Genomic DNA, 15,717 nt, shown 5'->3' with positions numbered 1-15,717 from the left:
AGCAGAGCTCTGATCTTTTATGAATTACAAGCATGCACACCAGACAGAGTGGAGGACTTGAGTATATCTCATTTCTGAGTGAACGTGTGTGTATGTGTGTGTGTGTGTGTGTGTGTGTGTGTGTGTGTGTGTGTGTGTGTGTGTGTCTGAGAGAGAGAGAGTGTGTGTGTGTGAAAGTGAAAGAGGGAGAAGAGAGAACAGAGATGTCTTCTGATCAGAGTCCTGGGGATATACTCTAGATGTGATCACCGGCTCTTACTAATCAGATTTTCATTTGAAAGAAGTGAACAGTGATAATGACATACGGTAAATAAATACATAAATAGTGTATGTAGAGTGATACACACACACTGGATAGAAGAGATGCTGTATCACTGAATAATGTGTGCTTCTGGGAATCTATGTCCATGTCAACTGCTAATACAGCAGCAAAACACATTAAAATTCTATATCTAGTTATCTAGTTTTTTTGCTTCTTTGTATTTTAAATGATCAGTTCAGTGTGACATAACACAGAACAATCATATAAAACAGACAGACATACAGTATGTGCATCAAATTCTATAGACAACAACAACAAATCTAGCTTTTTATCTGTTTTTTTTCTGGTCCCTGCAAAAAATAACTACAATAATAAGTCAATTTATCAATTAGTTGATTCCAACTCTGAAAATGTGAATGTTTTCTTGTTTCCGTTTTGATAATAATAAACTTATCTTTAGATTGTGGACTGACAGGACAAAACATGACATTTTATAAACCAAACAACTAATCGATGAATCAAGAAGATTCAACAGATGAATTAATAATGAAATAACTGTTAGTTTCAGCCCTATTTATGTTTTTTATTTAAGAAGCGAGACCTTGTCAGAGGAATTTTATAGAATTGACTTTAAGTGTATGGTCTATCTAACATCAATAATGTAGCAAAAAAAAAAAACGAATTAACAATTTGATTTATAATGAGTGAAATGATGGGCTTGTTTTAAAGGTCAGTTTATATGCCATGGGTAATTGAACTCAAGCCTGTGAGAACAGTTGTATGATGTTTTCTGTGGCTCTGGAGAGAAGTCATTATCAATATATTATCAATTATCTTGTTTTAGGCTTGGAGATGACAAAATGAAAAGATGCTGTTGGTTGCATCATGGGAAGTGTAAGAGCCAGCCAACTTTATGGAAGTGCAATGCTAAATAAGCGGAGTACCCCTTTAAAAATATGTGGACTCAGTATCAAGCAAACTATTTTTTTGTGAAATGAAGTTAAATGAAGTAAAGGTCTGAAATGAAAACCCAAGAGATTCTTTGACTTGGTTTCATCAGTTAAATAGTTTTGGCTCACCTCTACTGTTGCCGTGACACCTGTCAGTCACATTTTTAAAAAACTGTTTTTTTTAAAAGTGTTTCTGATGCATTTTCAGTGCCGGAGATCTTCACTTTTAACACAGAGGGAGCCTGAAATATTAAACCATTTCCTCAAAAACAGAGAAAAGAAACTCTCCTCTCAGACACAGCTGGACTCCCTGGTGATGAATGATGGCTGAAGCTGCTTTTTTCTCCTGTTTATCAACCACAGAGAACTAGTTTAGTGCAGAGGAGTGTGCGCTTCACTGCTACCATGTCTGACTCAAATATTTGTAAATTATTCCAGTTTCACTACAGGCTGCCAAAGTGGAACTTAACTCTTTAAACCAGGGGTTTTCAAGGTCTGACACTGTCAGACATAACTGACCATTAAACGTGTAGCCATGGATGAACACACAGCTATGACTGGATTACTTTGATACTGAAGAAAACTTAAAAACGTGAAGATTCTCAGGTGAGTTCTGAGGTGAGGGGGACGCATATTTTTTCCATGATTTCTAAGCAAATTTATGGATGTTTGTTCACGATGTTTACGGAGATGATGATATCCTCAGGAAGTATAAGTTACACTGAGTCTAAAAATATGTGTATCATGTCTTTGTGTTCAGATTTCACTGAGTTATGACTCAAAGAAGTGGTACAAGTTATGCTGCGTATTGCGGCTCATGCCTCACATCTCTCCCACCGGGCTCTCCTTCATCTCACTCGGGCCCCCCTGAGGAGGCACGTCTCACAGTTTGAAAATATCTGCTCTAAAGTGTCTTATCTCTGTATGTCTATGACTGCAAAAAAACTATGTTATAGCCTTCCCACCTAAACCCTTTAGTCTGTACCTTTGTCTGTTCTAGATATTTAAACTGAAACATCATCTAGCCACATTAAATACTGTTTATATCACTGCTGACTTTTCTTCTTATCTATATCCATAGGAAGAGACGAAAGGCGTGTGCTTTATTCTTGGTAATATATATAATACATATATATATAAATAAACCAGCCCTCTGTGCTTATAAAGACTCTACTCTGCTCCTAATTACACTGTCTTCACAGTTTACTCCTCATTCTTTTTGCATTTCCATCTCATCCCTTGCTCTCCCAGCTGTAAATTTAGCTTGTGATTGTGGCTTAGATCAAACTTACAGAGAGCTCAGCAGCTTCATTATTTTACTTTGGATTAGTTTGGACCACCCTGTTTGAGGCTTTAAAACCAACACTCTCTAGAGAGAGAGAGAGAGAGAGAGAGAAAAAGATACAAAGAAAAATGAGGAAACAAGACGAAGAAAGAAGGAGAGGGAGGCAGAAAAAGGCCAGCAGGGAGTTAAACAGAGAAAGATCAGGAGAGAGGAGCTAGCAGGAGGCCAGCTTTAGAAAGCTATAAATTGAAGTCGAACAAAGAAGTCAGACGGGAATTCAGAGAGCAGAGCTGCACATCAACTATTCATTCTGTCTGGGATCTCACAATTAGATTAATGCCCTGGTTGGACGATAAAAAGGGCTGATACTAGACATTTATTAATAATCGCATACTATATCAAGCATTTAGTGCCTCAGAATTTTAGAGTTGGAGTTTGATAGCATGAATACAGCATCAAATATGTTTACTGAATCCAATCCCATGTTGCATCTACTTAGGTTTAGCTTTCAACATTTGCAAGTAACCAGTTATAAATAACTACAACTCAAAGATTCATAGATCTGGGATCATCTTTTGTCAGCTGAGATGGCAGAAACACTACAGTTTTTAGTGGTTATCTAATTAATGTTCACAACCTGGAGACCCAACCTGAAAATTAAACGTGCTTTCTTGGTGAATATTAGATAAGAGGACTGATACCACTCTCATATCTGTGCTGTAAATGAACCCACAGCCAGAAACCGGTTAGCTTAGCATAAAGACAGGGAGACTTAGACAAACAAGATATAACATGTTCATTAGTCACCTTTAGAGGTGCTGGTAGACAAATTCTGTTACCCTCCAACAATGCCCAACAATCCGTTTCCCCCCCGTTTCTGCTGGTCATGCTAAGCTAAGCTAACAGTCTGCTGGCTCATGCTTTCTGTTAAACCACCATACATGAGTGGTATCAAACTTCTTGTCTAACTCTCAGCAAGAAAGCGAATGAGGTTTCATTTTCATGAACTTAGGAATTAAGATGAAAAAGCTACAACTGATATAATATGGCGTCTGTGATGTGTGTCATTTTAACCTGCAAGAGTGACACTAAAAATTAGAGGCCTGCTTAAGTTACCTACATTGTTCCTGGCTTGTAAAAAAGAGCAAGGAGAGATAAAAAGGTTCATTAAGAGATTTGTTAGCATATCCAAGTATTTTTCTGTCTGGGAACCAGATCCAAACCAGAACCAGCTTTCAGAACCCAACCCTACTCATATACAGATATGATCTCTACTAGAAATATCTCTGATAAACTAATAACTATAATTATTAGAAATAGTACAAACAGTCATTATGGAGGTTTTTTCTGCAGTTTTTGCAATAAAATGTACAATATAAAGTTACTGAAAGACACAAAGTTAGCTGTTGAAACATATCAACGTTGGCTTTCAAAAATCTTGTTTGAGCCTACAGTGAGGTTTGTGTGTGTGTGTGTGTGTGTGTGTGTATGTGTGAGGATTTGCGTGTATCCTTGAGTGCCTGAGCATCCCCAGCCTCCAGCAGAGCATTTCAGCCTTTTCCATTCAGTCTATTGATTTATCTACCATGGTGCCGACATTGACTGTATGGTGTGACACGAAAGCAAAGCAGCAGCAACACTGAGACAAAAGAGGTGATGGAGGTGAAGAACAGATATATATATATATATATATATATATATATATATATATATATATATATATATATATATATATATATATATATATATATATATATATATATATATATATATATATATATATATATATATATGGTACACAGAATGATAACAAGATAGAAAGACTCTCATTAAAGGGCCCATACAAACAAACAGTTACAGCAGTTATGTGTAGAAAATTAAGATTGGAAGGAAATCCACTATCATTTGTAATTGTGGGTGTGGAGCTTTGAGTTTTATTCTACTCCTTCACCCTATAAATACTTATATCAAGGTTTTTAGGTCAGTTGACTTTGTGAGTCAAGAGGGAAAATTGGACAGGAGAATGTCTACTATGTGTTTTCACATGTAAGTGGCATAGTGATGATATATTTTTCCACTGAAACCACAAATTGCACTGCAATGGCAACTGTAAGTGAGCCACACATTCCACACTGTGCTCATGTTCTCTCAAACTGATCCTCTCTAAACTCACAAATTCCTGAATTGAGATGTGGTTCTTGGGCCTCAGATCAGCTCAGCCCGGGTGGCAAAAAGACACGTGAGTAATAAAGATAATATGGACATAAAATGTGATGAATCTACAGTTACTAATACTTCAAAAATATATCTAAAACATCAGACTTTCTAACAATTAAAGCTGCACTAGTTATTTCTTTTATTACTCCAAATGAGAATGCATCACAAGAAAGCTACCACTAGACAGACCCACAAAGAATTTACACCAAGTCTGCAACTTTTTTTAACCTGTTTTAGCTCCTTGTTTTGGTTTTCTGGCCAGCAAATTTTACTGTTTTGGCTCAAAATCTCAACAACTTCCAACAATAGCACCAATCAGAAGAAAGACAAAGTTAGCTACTAGCTGGTGAACATTTAGCAGCAAACGAGCCAGACATTTTTCTCAAGAGTTGCTGGAGACCAAAACAGAGCTGAAAGGAGAGTGAATATTGTGCTGTGTCTCAAATTGTGTACTTCTGTACTAACACTTAACATTTTGAGTGCATAAGTGCGTTCACACTGAGAAGTGTGGAAAAATGCAGTGCACTATGAGTATGCGGATGGTGCACTCAAAACGGTCAGAAAGTTGAGTGTGGAACTATGCACAATTCTCGTCCTCAATGGTCGCCATCTTGGCTACGTAACGGAGGGGGAGGGACCACTTTTCAAACTGGAAATGGCGGCCGAGGACATAAGTGCGGTGAACATCACCGCATTATACAAATGTAAGTTATACATGTGTTTTTTAGCACTAAGCACCACTATACTGTTGACATCAGTATGTTTATTGGTTTAATTTAGTCTGTAATGATTTGGTAGAGCGAACGATAATGCGAATGCTAACACTAGCTAATGCTAATTTGCGATCGTCATTTCCATTAAGTTCACAACAGCCGTGTTTGATTTGAGACAACACTACCCTGTCGAAATTCGCGCACTATGCCAGTAAGTATAGCGTAGTAAGTATAGTAATCATAAGTATAGGATGGTAAGCATATTGTACACAGTGTACTACACAAAAGTGTACTAACAGAAGTATGTGATTTGAGACACAGTTATCGACTTACGTTCGTTAGGTGAACAAAATAAATGCTAACGTTACAGCTGCTGCTTGCTAACATGTTTGTGTGTGTGTTTACGTGGCCATAATATGTCAAATTTCTTTTTGCAGCAGGAAAGCACTCATACATTGGAAGCTTCTGAAAAAAATCAGAAAGATATCTTTGTGTCGACACACTTTCGACGATTACTCAAACATAACATCTGCAACAATATTAGCCGTTTGTTCTGAATCAAACTGAATCATATGTTTTCCTGGATTTATGTATGAACATACCTACACTCAAATGTAAGTGCATCTTCAATATTTCCTTGTAACCCAAAAGGCCACAGAGTGAGAGTTCCACTCCCACATAGTGAACAGCAACAAGGTGACATTTGTTAATGACTGGCCTGGAGGAAGAGTGCATGTTCACCGTTGCCTCGACTTTTTAAGGCTGACATTTTAATAAAATGAAAGGGACCTGCACTGACACCGAAACAAGCTGCAAAATGTCACAAGCCCAATTCTCTGAGGCAAAGTGCTTGTTTTACCCAACTGCTGTACAGTTGCATCCTATCAGACCATTATGTTGCTTTACAGTTTTGGCAATGAGGCTGCCTCTCTGCTCTATACCAGCCTATGTTTCATCTGTTACATATTCATGACCCACTGGCCCAATGCTCCTGAGGCAATGCTGTTATTCAGATAGGCTTGTAATACATTGTAAAGCCAACATGTCTTGTCTTTTACATCTGCATTTTCTCAGTTCAAGAGGATCTCAGGTGCTTATGTAGATGGCTTTATGTTAAACATTTCTGTCCTTTGTCATGCTAGAAGTAGTAGTCCAGATGGTTTTCTTGTCTCTCTTGGGATCTGGTATGTGGTTGTAAATTTAACACATAATTAAAAGATAATGTGTCTTTTACTATACCATTTACTGTGTTTTCTCCTCTACCCTGTCAAACTAACACTGCGTTTAAGCCTGTTATGCGGTTCAGCACTCAGGCTACAGCATATCTCATGTTTGAGGCTGAACTCTCCATATCTGCCCAAAAAACTGCTTTTAGATTCAAGACAGATATTATTCAGGGATATGAAGAGTTTTCAGAAATCAACCTCAGTTTCAAAGTAAAACATCAAAGTGAAGTCATTCCGATGTTGTCTAATGCTTGAGAATCTTGAAATGTGCATGTGGCAGCACACTTCATCTCCGGTCTGACATACATACCCCAACACTGAAAAAAAGAGTGTGAATACCATTCCCTGGATTTATATACATTGATATCAATCTAGCAAATAACATCCAGTTTAACTAACCAAAACACTATGTGTGTATCCTTGAGGTTTAACAAACACATTCAGTTTCATTGATAGATATTTAAAGATGCTCTCAGTAATTGTTCCCCTTCAGTCCCCCTCAGCTCTATGGAGAATTTTAGTGTCTTTCAGCTCATTGTTTTGGTTTTACAGCTAACAACTTTATTGTGTTGGTTCACTCTCACCGCTCTCATCACTGTCTTTTCAAGTCGCAGCAGTCAGCTCTCTGTTTTTAGTAAGAAAGCCCTGATAAAATGCTCCCTGCCCAGCATCAAACGGCAGGCAGACAAAGTTAGCGATTAGCTGGTGAACATAGTGGAGCATTTAGCAGCTAAAAAAGCCAGAGATTCTTCTAAATAGCTGGTTGAGAGCAACACAGAGCGAAAGGAGAGTGAAAATTACACTTACATTCATCAGATTGACTGAAACACCTCTCAAATTGGATGCTTATTTTGCTCAATGCCTGCTGAATGTGTGAACAAGTAACTGTTTGCTAACATGTTCACCAAAACAACTTTATATGTGTTGATATCATGTGTACAGATTGTTACTATCTAGTGGTCAAAAACATAAATAATTACAGGTTTAATGATAGATAATGTTGTATTTGTATCTTTAAAAAAAGAAAAGAACCTTTACTGATTGATGTTCAATTCTAGTTTCTTTTTATGATAATATTATAATCACACATTGTCACGTATAAATCAAAGTATAGATTAAATGATTTTTATATCAAAAAACATGCAGAGACGTTTTTAGCTGTAAGTAGTGTCTGCAGATCATCCTCTTAGTGTGCATACTGCCCCAACAAGCTCCATCAATCAGGTGGTAACTTTTATGAAGCCTGAGAGGCACAACCCAGGACAACAAATAATAAATAAAAAGTTTGCTGCTGCTTGTAAAGCTTTTAGCTGTGAGCACATTACAAGTACAAATGACCAAGATGAGAATATTTGCATTTTTATCAACTCAGAGTTTCTTTCATCTGTATTACAGCACTGTTTACAGAGATTCAAACTCAAAGTGTAAAATTAGGTGTGGCGAGATTTGGGGATTTTGGAAAGTGAGAGGGGAATATCCCCCCTGTCCGTAGCGTTAAATAATACCCTAGATACTGCCTAACCTCCTAACCTTTTGATTACTTCAGAATGGGATGGTAGATATTAAGCACTTCCCCCATTATCTTCCTCTAAATACTGTGAGAAAATGTATTTCTAAACAACAGCTTACTTTACAAAAGAGGACATTGCCAAAAATGTTCCAGTCTCTTATGTATTTACCAAACTGAACTGTTTAGAGAACTTTCACCAAGGGGCTTCAAAAACCACTAGAAAGTATGTTGTACTTTGATGGGAGGAATCCTTCCTTCTACAAATCTCCACTTCCTGTTTTCGTCTCTCTCTGCCTCAGACTCTCTTTGCAGAGGATCTGTGATCTAAATTAGCAGGAATATGGCTAACAGATAACTGGGAAGAGAAGGGATGGGCCTTATCAACATCCCCATTACATCTGCTAAGCCAGTTATCTTGCCTGGGTCTGCTCGCTGAGACCAAAGCTGGGGGTCTTTAAGGTCCGATTAGCACTCTATTCCTCAGGATCCCTATTGTTAGATAAAACTCTCCATTTCTGGCTCTTTAATTAGCTTAAGCAGCTTGGCACTGCCAAAAGCACTTGTGATATTTCATTATTCTAATCCTATTAGTGCAAACTAAAGACAGAAAAGGAGAGAAAGTAACTGAGACTAGACTAGAAGAATCATTCTTTTCATAGCTAATGAGCATGGCTGAAAATATAGATGGCTCTGTACTGTAAGTGAGCAGTGTAAGAGTGCTGATGCTTTGTGACAGGTCAGTCTGTATCTGTTCCATTCCCTTTCCTCCACAACCATCTCTGTACAAGCCCCAGGGGCAGTGACTGTGCTGAGGGCTGCACTGGTCTGTCTGACTGGTCTAATCAGCTCTGGAGGTCAGGGTCAGAGCTCAGTGTGGAGGGAGGTCACAGACAGGTCAATCACAACAACTGTGGGCAAACCCTGTTGTCAGTGTGTGTTTTAAGAAGGAAAAAGCTGGTGATATTTTCTATTTTTCTTACTGACCAAAACCAACAATGTGTTCGTCCATCTCTAGTACTCCTATCCCCTACCTTGTCGGTGGCTCTCAGTCCTAAATCTATTGGCTCCTACTGAAGACCTAAATCTTTAAACTCACAAATACATTGTTTGACTTTTAAAAAGTCTCACTAATTTCCTTGAAATAGCTAGGTATTGTAGTTTTTAGTAAATTTACCAAAACAACAGCAAATAGTGCATTTGATGGGAACTCTTTTCAACTGTGGATTAATACACATTTGGTGCTCAGTGAATTTAAAGCAGCAGGACGGTGTATGTGGGATTGACTAAATAAATTATGGTGACCATGTTCATGATAATGAAGGAGCACGTCACACAGTGCAACAGTGTGGCTCACTGATGTGTTTTTAATGTGTTTTTGGACTATGATGGAACTCTATGGCACAGAAGGAATAACCTGTATTAGACTTTAGCCACAAATGCAATAATAGTGTTTCCATGGGATTTGTTGACAATATGAAAAATATAAAATATACTCAGCCTTTCTGCCACTGTATGTTTATTTCAACCAGAAATAGGAAAACTACTTAATGAATTCTCCTGTTGTTCTTCCATTAGAATAAAAGTCTACATTCTTTGGTCTAGATGGTGTAGTAACTGTAAAAGTTTGTTCAGACTGTACACACAACACATTTCAGAGGTGGGACAATTGTATGCAACGTCAATGGAAAAGCAGAAGTGAATGTGAACAGATCTAGGTGGCATGAATTGAGGCAAAGGGTTTAAAAATGTGTTATTTTGAAGAAAAATTAGCACTCATCTCAAGATTGTATAACTCATATAACTAACTCATACAACTGTATAACTTCTGACCAGAGATGAGAAGAAAGAGCAGAAGATCAAGAAAACAGCTTCAGTTAATGGAAGGTTTTGAAATCAGTCCAACTCTAAAGCTGTCAAATGAACACATACACTGACCAAATGCCTGTAATTAACACCACTTCCAGTCTGACCAGGCCTCAGAAGTTTTTGTTTTCTCATAACAGTTACATAACTCTTTTAATGCAACGTCTTGCTGAAAACTGTTTTAGCTGAGAATGATGTTCACATAATAAGAACCAGAATTTAGCAGGAAAAGCTGTTTTGGTACTTGTAAAATTACAGTTTGTTTGCCACTATTGCTCCCACATCTGGTAAATCAACATGAAAGTGCCTCTGAGCTTATCTGGAAATCAGTAATGTTTGTTGTTTCCTCTGACTTCCTTCATCACACGCACTGATGAACTGTTCTAGAAATGACCATCTCTGAGGAAAACTTCAGAAAGATAACCCAAACAAGAGGGCCAAGTGATGGCAATATTTTTCAGCCTTTTTGTCCTGAAAGTCTCTGTCTTTTCCATGTCAGCAAGCCCCAGATGGATCAGTATTAGGTCATAGACTAATTTGAGAAGGTTTTGTTCTCCAATCTGCATACATTTTTGGATTTGATATAATTTAACACTGTGGTTCCATCTGTTCTGTAAGTGGAGGGATATTGTTAGAATGAGTGCAAACTATGATCTGAATTGTCTTTCTCACACAGTGTGCACAGTATTGGTGATGTTGTCGTCACTTATTATTTAGTGAAATCAGCCTATAAAAGTTATTTCTGATATCAGTTCAAAACAGCTTTCAAACTTGTATGCAAATGTTCATTTACTGTGCAGCAATGTCCTGTTGTGAAAGTGTTGTTGTTTAAACCGATGTACTACTTAACAACTTCCTGCATCTTCGTCAGTCAAACACTCTGTAGAGATAATGCACTTCCTCTTTCACATCCTTTTTACTTGTGTCTGCAGTATTTACATGTGATGGTGTTAAGCTGCATTTATCTGAGCTCACATGCAGTGTTTGAGCCAGGAACATCTGAGAGGGGGTAAAATGCGCCCCTTAGTATGTTTAGGGGGTAACTAGGTTTGTTTTCATTTACATTAAACAAGTGAGAAATTTCAGGAAATTGTACAATCATATGGACAAACATATGACCTTTTGTTTCACCTAGGCTGAACCTTATCACTGATTTTAGTCGCTGTCTTACTTTAACTTCATAGAAGAAAAGAAATTAATCTGCATGTACAAAATCAGGCCAATTCACTGTTGCTCACATTTAGCGACACTAGCTAAATTACTGATACTTAGAATAACATTTTCAGAACAGAAAACCACCCCTGGTTTCTCAGCAGTTTCAGGTCAACCTCTGTGTCTTATTGGATCACATGAGTAATTGGGAATGAGCATTGCTCATTAGTTTTGACCACATTAGCCACTGGGAATTATTAAGACAGCACTGTGTTGTTTTGACTTCATTAGCCCAGTGCTTAACACCACCTACTTGCTTTGCACACTGTATTGCACCATACTGTACACATCATGCATCTGCATCAACAGATGACAACACATTTATGTAGTGTATAGAGCTATCATTTTTAGTCGTAACAAATTGTAAACAAATTGTAAACATGTCTCTTTTCTCAGGTGTCTTCCCACAGGCCCTGAAAACTGCAGTTTAAGCCACTCTTAAAAAAGAACAATCTAGACACCTCACTAACAATTATAGGACTATATAATTGAAAAAGTTGTTTTTCAACAGCTGAACAACTTCCTGGCAGTAAACAACTGTTTTGACGTTCTCCAGTCAGGATTTCAACCACATCACAGCACTGACACCGCTCTTGTTAAGGCTTTCAATGGCATCCACGTACACAAAGACAGTGGCAGAATTTCAGTCAGTATTACTGGATCTCACTGCTGCATTCAACACAGTCGACCACAACATATTACTAGACTGACTGGGAAACTGGGTGGGACTTTCTGGCAAGGTACTAAATTGGTTTGAGCCCTACTTAAAGGACAGGGACTACTTTGTGTCTATAGGTAATTACACATCTGAGCAGATAAAAATGACCAGTGGAGTTCCCCAAGGCTCCATTCTGGATCCTCTTCTGTTCAACATCTAAATGCTTCAACTGGCTCAGATTATGGAAAAACAACAAAATATGTTAGCATAATTATGCAGACGACACACAAATTTACATAACCATATCACCAGGGGGCTATGGTCTAATACAAGCATTGAGTAAGTGCATTGGACAAATCAACGATTGGATGCGCCAGAATTTTCTTCAGTTAAACAAAGCCAACACTGAAGTAATTGTCTTTGGAGCCAAGGAAGAACAATTAAAAGTCAGTACTCAGCTTCAATCGGTAATGTTAAAAAAAACCACAAACCAAGCCAGAAATCTTGGTGTAGTCATGGACTCAGACCTAAATTTCAACAGCCATATTAAGACAATTACAAGGTTAGCCTACTATCACTTGAATAATATATCAAGGATTAAAGGACTCATGTCTCAGCAGGATTTGGAAAAACTTGTCCATGCATTTATCTTCAGCAGAATTGACTACTGTAACGCTGTCTTCATGGGTCTCCCTAAAAAATCAATCAGACAGCTGCAGTTGATTTAGAACACTGCTGCTCGAGTCCTTACTAAGATTTAGGGAATGGATCACATCACTCCAGTCCTGAGGTCTTTACACTGGCTTCTTGTCTGTCAAAGAACTGATTTTATACCGCTGTTGGTTTATAAAGCACTGAATGGTTCAGGGCCAAAGTACATTTCTGATCTGCTGCTATGTTATGAACCACCCAGACCTCTCAGTTTGTGTGGGACAGGTCTGCTTTCTGTCCCCAGAGTCAAAACTAAACATGGAGAGGCAGTTGTCAGTTTTTATGCAACACATATCTGGAACAAACTCCCAGAAAACTGCAGGTCTGCTGCAACTCTCAGTTCTTTTAAAACAAGGCTGAAGTCTTTTCTGTTTGCCACTGCCTTTTATTAAATCAAATTATTATTTGCAAATAGCAGAACAGATGGCAACAAAACTACAGTAGTTTCATTTGTTCATGTCAATGTATATTTGTAGCATTGTAGTGTAGCATTCCATTTAAATTTGTAATGTAGAAAAATAGCATGTCCGCTGACATACAGTTGAGTGGAAGCGAAATGTAAGAAGTATGCTAATAGGCGCTCACATAGTAGTGAACACTAATGTAATTCCCTGCTCTCCCTTCTGATTTGAACTACAACAAGGAGCATTGACTTAGTATGATGAACCATATGATATCAATTATCAGATCAGACAAATCCTTCACAGCTGATCACTCTTTACAATCAACTGTTGTTAACACACAGCAGCTACAGGCTGCCGTCAGCCCACACCGAAGCTGACGTGACGCGGAGGAAAGTAAATCTGTCCAAGGCAGCTTGTGAAACAAGAGAGGAGATGAGATCCAAATCATATTCACCATCTGCACTGCTGTCTGTTTGTCTGCTGCCTAACTGAGGCTTCCACAACACAAACACTGGAGACTAACAATGACAAACATACAGCGATCCACTTTACCGCCAGCCAAATACTGATCTAATGTCTGTTATACTCAGCACATTATGCTGAGGTGGGAAACTGGCTACAATACATTGGTTCACTACGTATTACAGTGCAGGCTTACAAACAGGTCTTAAAAATGTATGCAGGTGCACTTTAGGAGCGAAATGGCAACTTTCGGTTGCCAAATTAAATGTCTGTGTACTGGTGCTTGGTACTGTTTTACTAAAGACTTTTATGTGGGAAATTATATTGATCTAACCATGGGGAAACTGCAGAGGGGCTGACCAAACAAAGTGAACGAACAAAAAATAAAGCAATTCTTTTTAATTTTGTCCTAATCCTACAACCTTTACTTTCAAGCTTTATTATTTTGCAAAGCAGTATGTTGGGCTTTATTCATACTGCTCTAAGTACTGTAGCATTCATTCTCTTCTTTTATTCAGGCTTTGACAAGTATAAAAAGGCCTCACTTGACCAAACTGCTTCTGTCAATAACAGCGAATGCTGTTCAGCTGTGCTAACTATTCTCAAAGATAGGGAAGTTTTTTAGTTTCAAAAGCTTGGTTTCAAAAACTAAACAGAGTGACTAAATAATGTAATCAGTTGACTTAAGATGTTTAAATATGTGTGAATAGGTCAAGTTAGGGTCGGGGACATATTTCAAATGCAGAACCACATTATAAGAAGTTTGTCATGTCAATAAAACATACAGAGACCTAATTTTTATACATTTTTACTTCATAAAGAGGAACTTAAATAGGGGATTAGCCTAAAAACTGGAGGCAAGGGGAAACAGCTAGCCAGATTCTCTTCATATTTCAAAAATATGCCTATCAAACACCTCTGAAGTTCACTAATTAACATGTTGCATCTTGTTTGTTTAATCCATACACAAACAAAATCAGAACATCTTATAGTTTTAGAGGTTTTGTGCAGCATTTTTGGCAATACATGGGTTGCTAGATGCATTCGGTGAGCACAGTTACAGTTTTACATTTCTGTTTGTGAAACGGATTAAACAAGAGATATACAATGTGTTAAGAGGTGAGCTTTAGGGGTGTTGGTGGGTGTATTTTTTGTGTTAGGACAGAGCCAGGCTAGCTGCCAGTCTTTATACTAAGCTAGGCTTAGTATAAAGCAAATATGCCATTTCCCCAAATATTGAACTATTACTTTACACTGTAGGACTTAGTAACTTTCACCGTACAATATTTTGATTTGGGGCTGCAACTAATCATTTTTTCATGATGGATAAATCTAATCTAATCTCAGTCTTAACTACCTTAATCTTAGTCTTTTATTATTTCTTAGTCACCTACTAATCCAAGTCTCAAAAATGTCAAATGTAATCATTTTTATATGCCAGAAAACAACTGCAGGCAATAAATAAATAAAACAAATGCAGGCCAAAAATAACACAATAGTGAGACACTTCACCAGACTACATTTATTTAAGGTAAGATCAGTAGTATCTGAGATTTAACTTCCACTTTTTCCTTCCATCACTTCCAAACTTCAATGAAAATGTTAAAGTGTTAAGAACGCTGTTGAGCATTCAGCTGCCCCTCCCCCAGCTCGCTTACCCTTGTGGTGGTGGCGAACATGTATTTGTCTCTGAGCTGAAAGCTGTCCACCTGCTCCAGGATCACTCTGCGGTTCAGTTCACTCTGGAAGAAGTCGGTGCTGCTGAGTATAGTGGAGACACCCTGAGGCTCATGTCTCTGGACCAGCACTGTGGTGGGGGGGTCATAGGGTTCCACGCCCCTGGAGGAAATGGGAGGTGATGGAGGGTGGATTAGAGAGAAAGAGTTCAAGGTGGATGAAGAAGTGAGAGCAGGTGAGGAAAGACACACAAAGATGGGAGAACAAGAGATCAATTTGTTAGCCAATTATTCCTGCAATGATATACATACAGTATTGCACAGTACTGAAATTCTATTACTTTCTACCAAAACTGTATTCTTAGAGGTCACTTAATGGAGTCCCATAAATTATTATTCAGTCATCCAATATATCATCCAATAAATGGCCCAGCATTTTATGTGCATGTTAGACAGGATGTCTCATCACTAAAATGCTTCTCTGTAGCTGTCTCAATTCACTATAAATAATGTTATCCACTCTCATTGATGTCTTATTGAGGTTATGGCTGGGCAATACTTCAACATT

General features: G+C 38.0%; 1 protein-coding gene across 2 annotated transcripts in view; it reads right to left on the bottom strand.

Moving 5' to 3' along the window:
• The window catches only part of sorl1 (sortilin-related receptor, L(DLR class) A repeats containing), a 95,396-nt gene that overhangs the window by 41,175 nt on the left and 38,504 nt on the right, over positions 1-15,717 (bottom strand). For both annotated transcript variants that reach the window (XM_067593934.1, XM_067593936.1), the window contains exon 6: positions 15,132-15,312. In XM_067593934.1, the coding sequence (XP_067450035.1) occupies positions 15,132-15,312 (181 nt within the window). The remainder of the gene's footprint in view (positions 1-15,131; positions 15,313-15,717) is intronic.

Source organism: Thunnus thynnus, chromosome 7, assembly GCF_963924715.1.
Source record: "Thunnus thynnus chromosome 7, fThuThy2.1, whole genome shotgun sequence".
Classification (NCBI taxonomy): Eukaryota; Metazoa; Chordata; class Actinopteri; order Scombriformes; family Scombridae; genus Thunnus; species Thunnus thynnus.
Note: the sequence above shows the minus strand (reverse complement) of the source record. Positions and strands in the feature narration are given on the sequence as shown.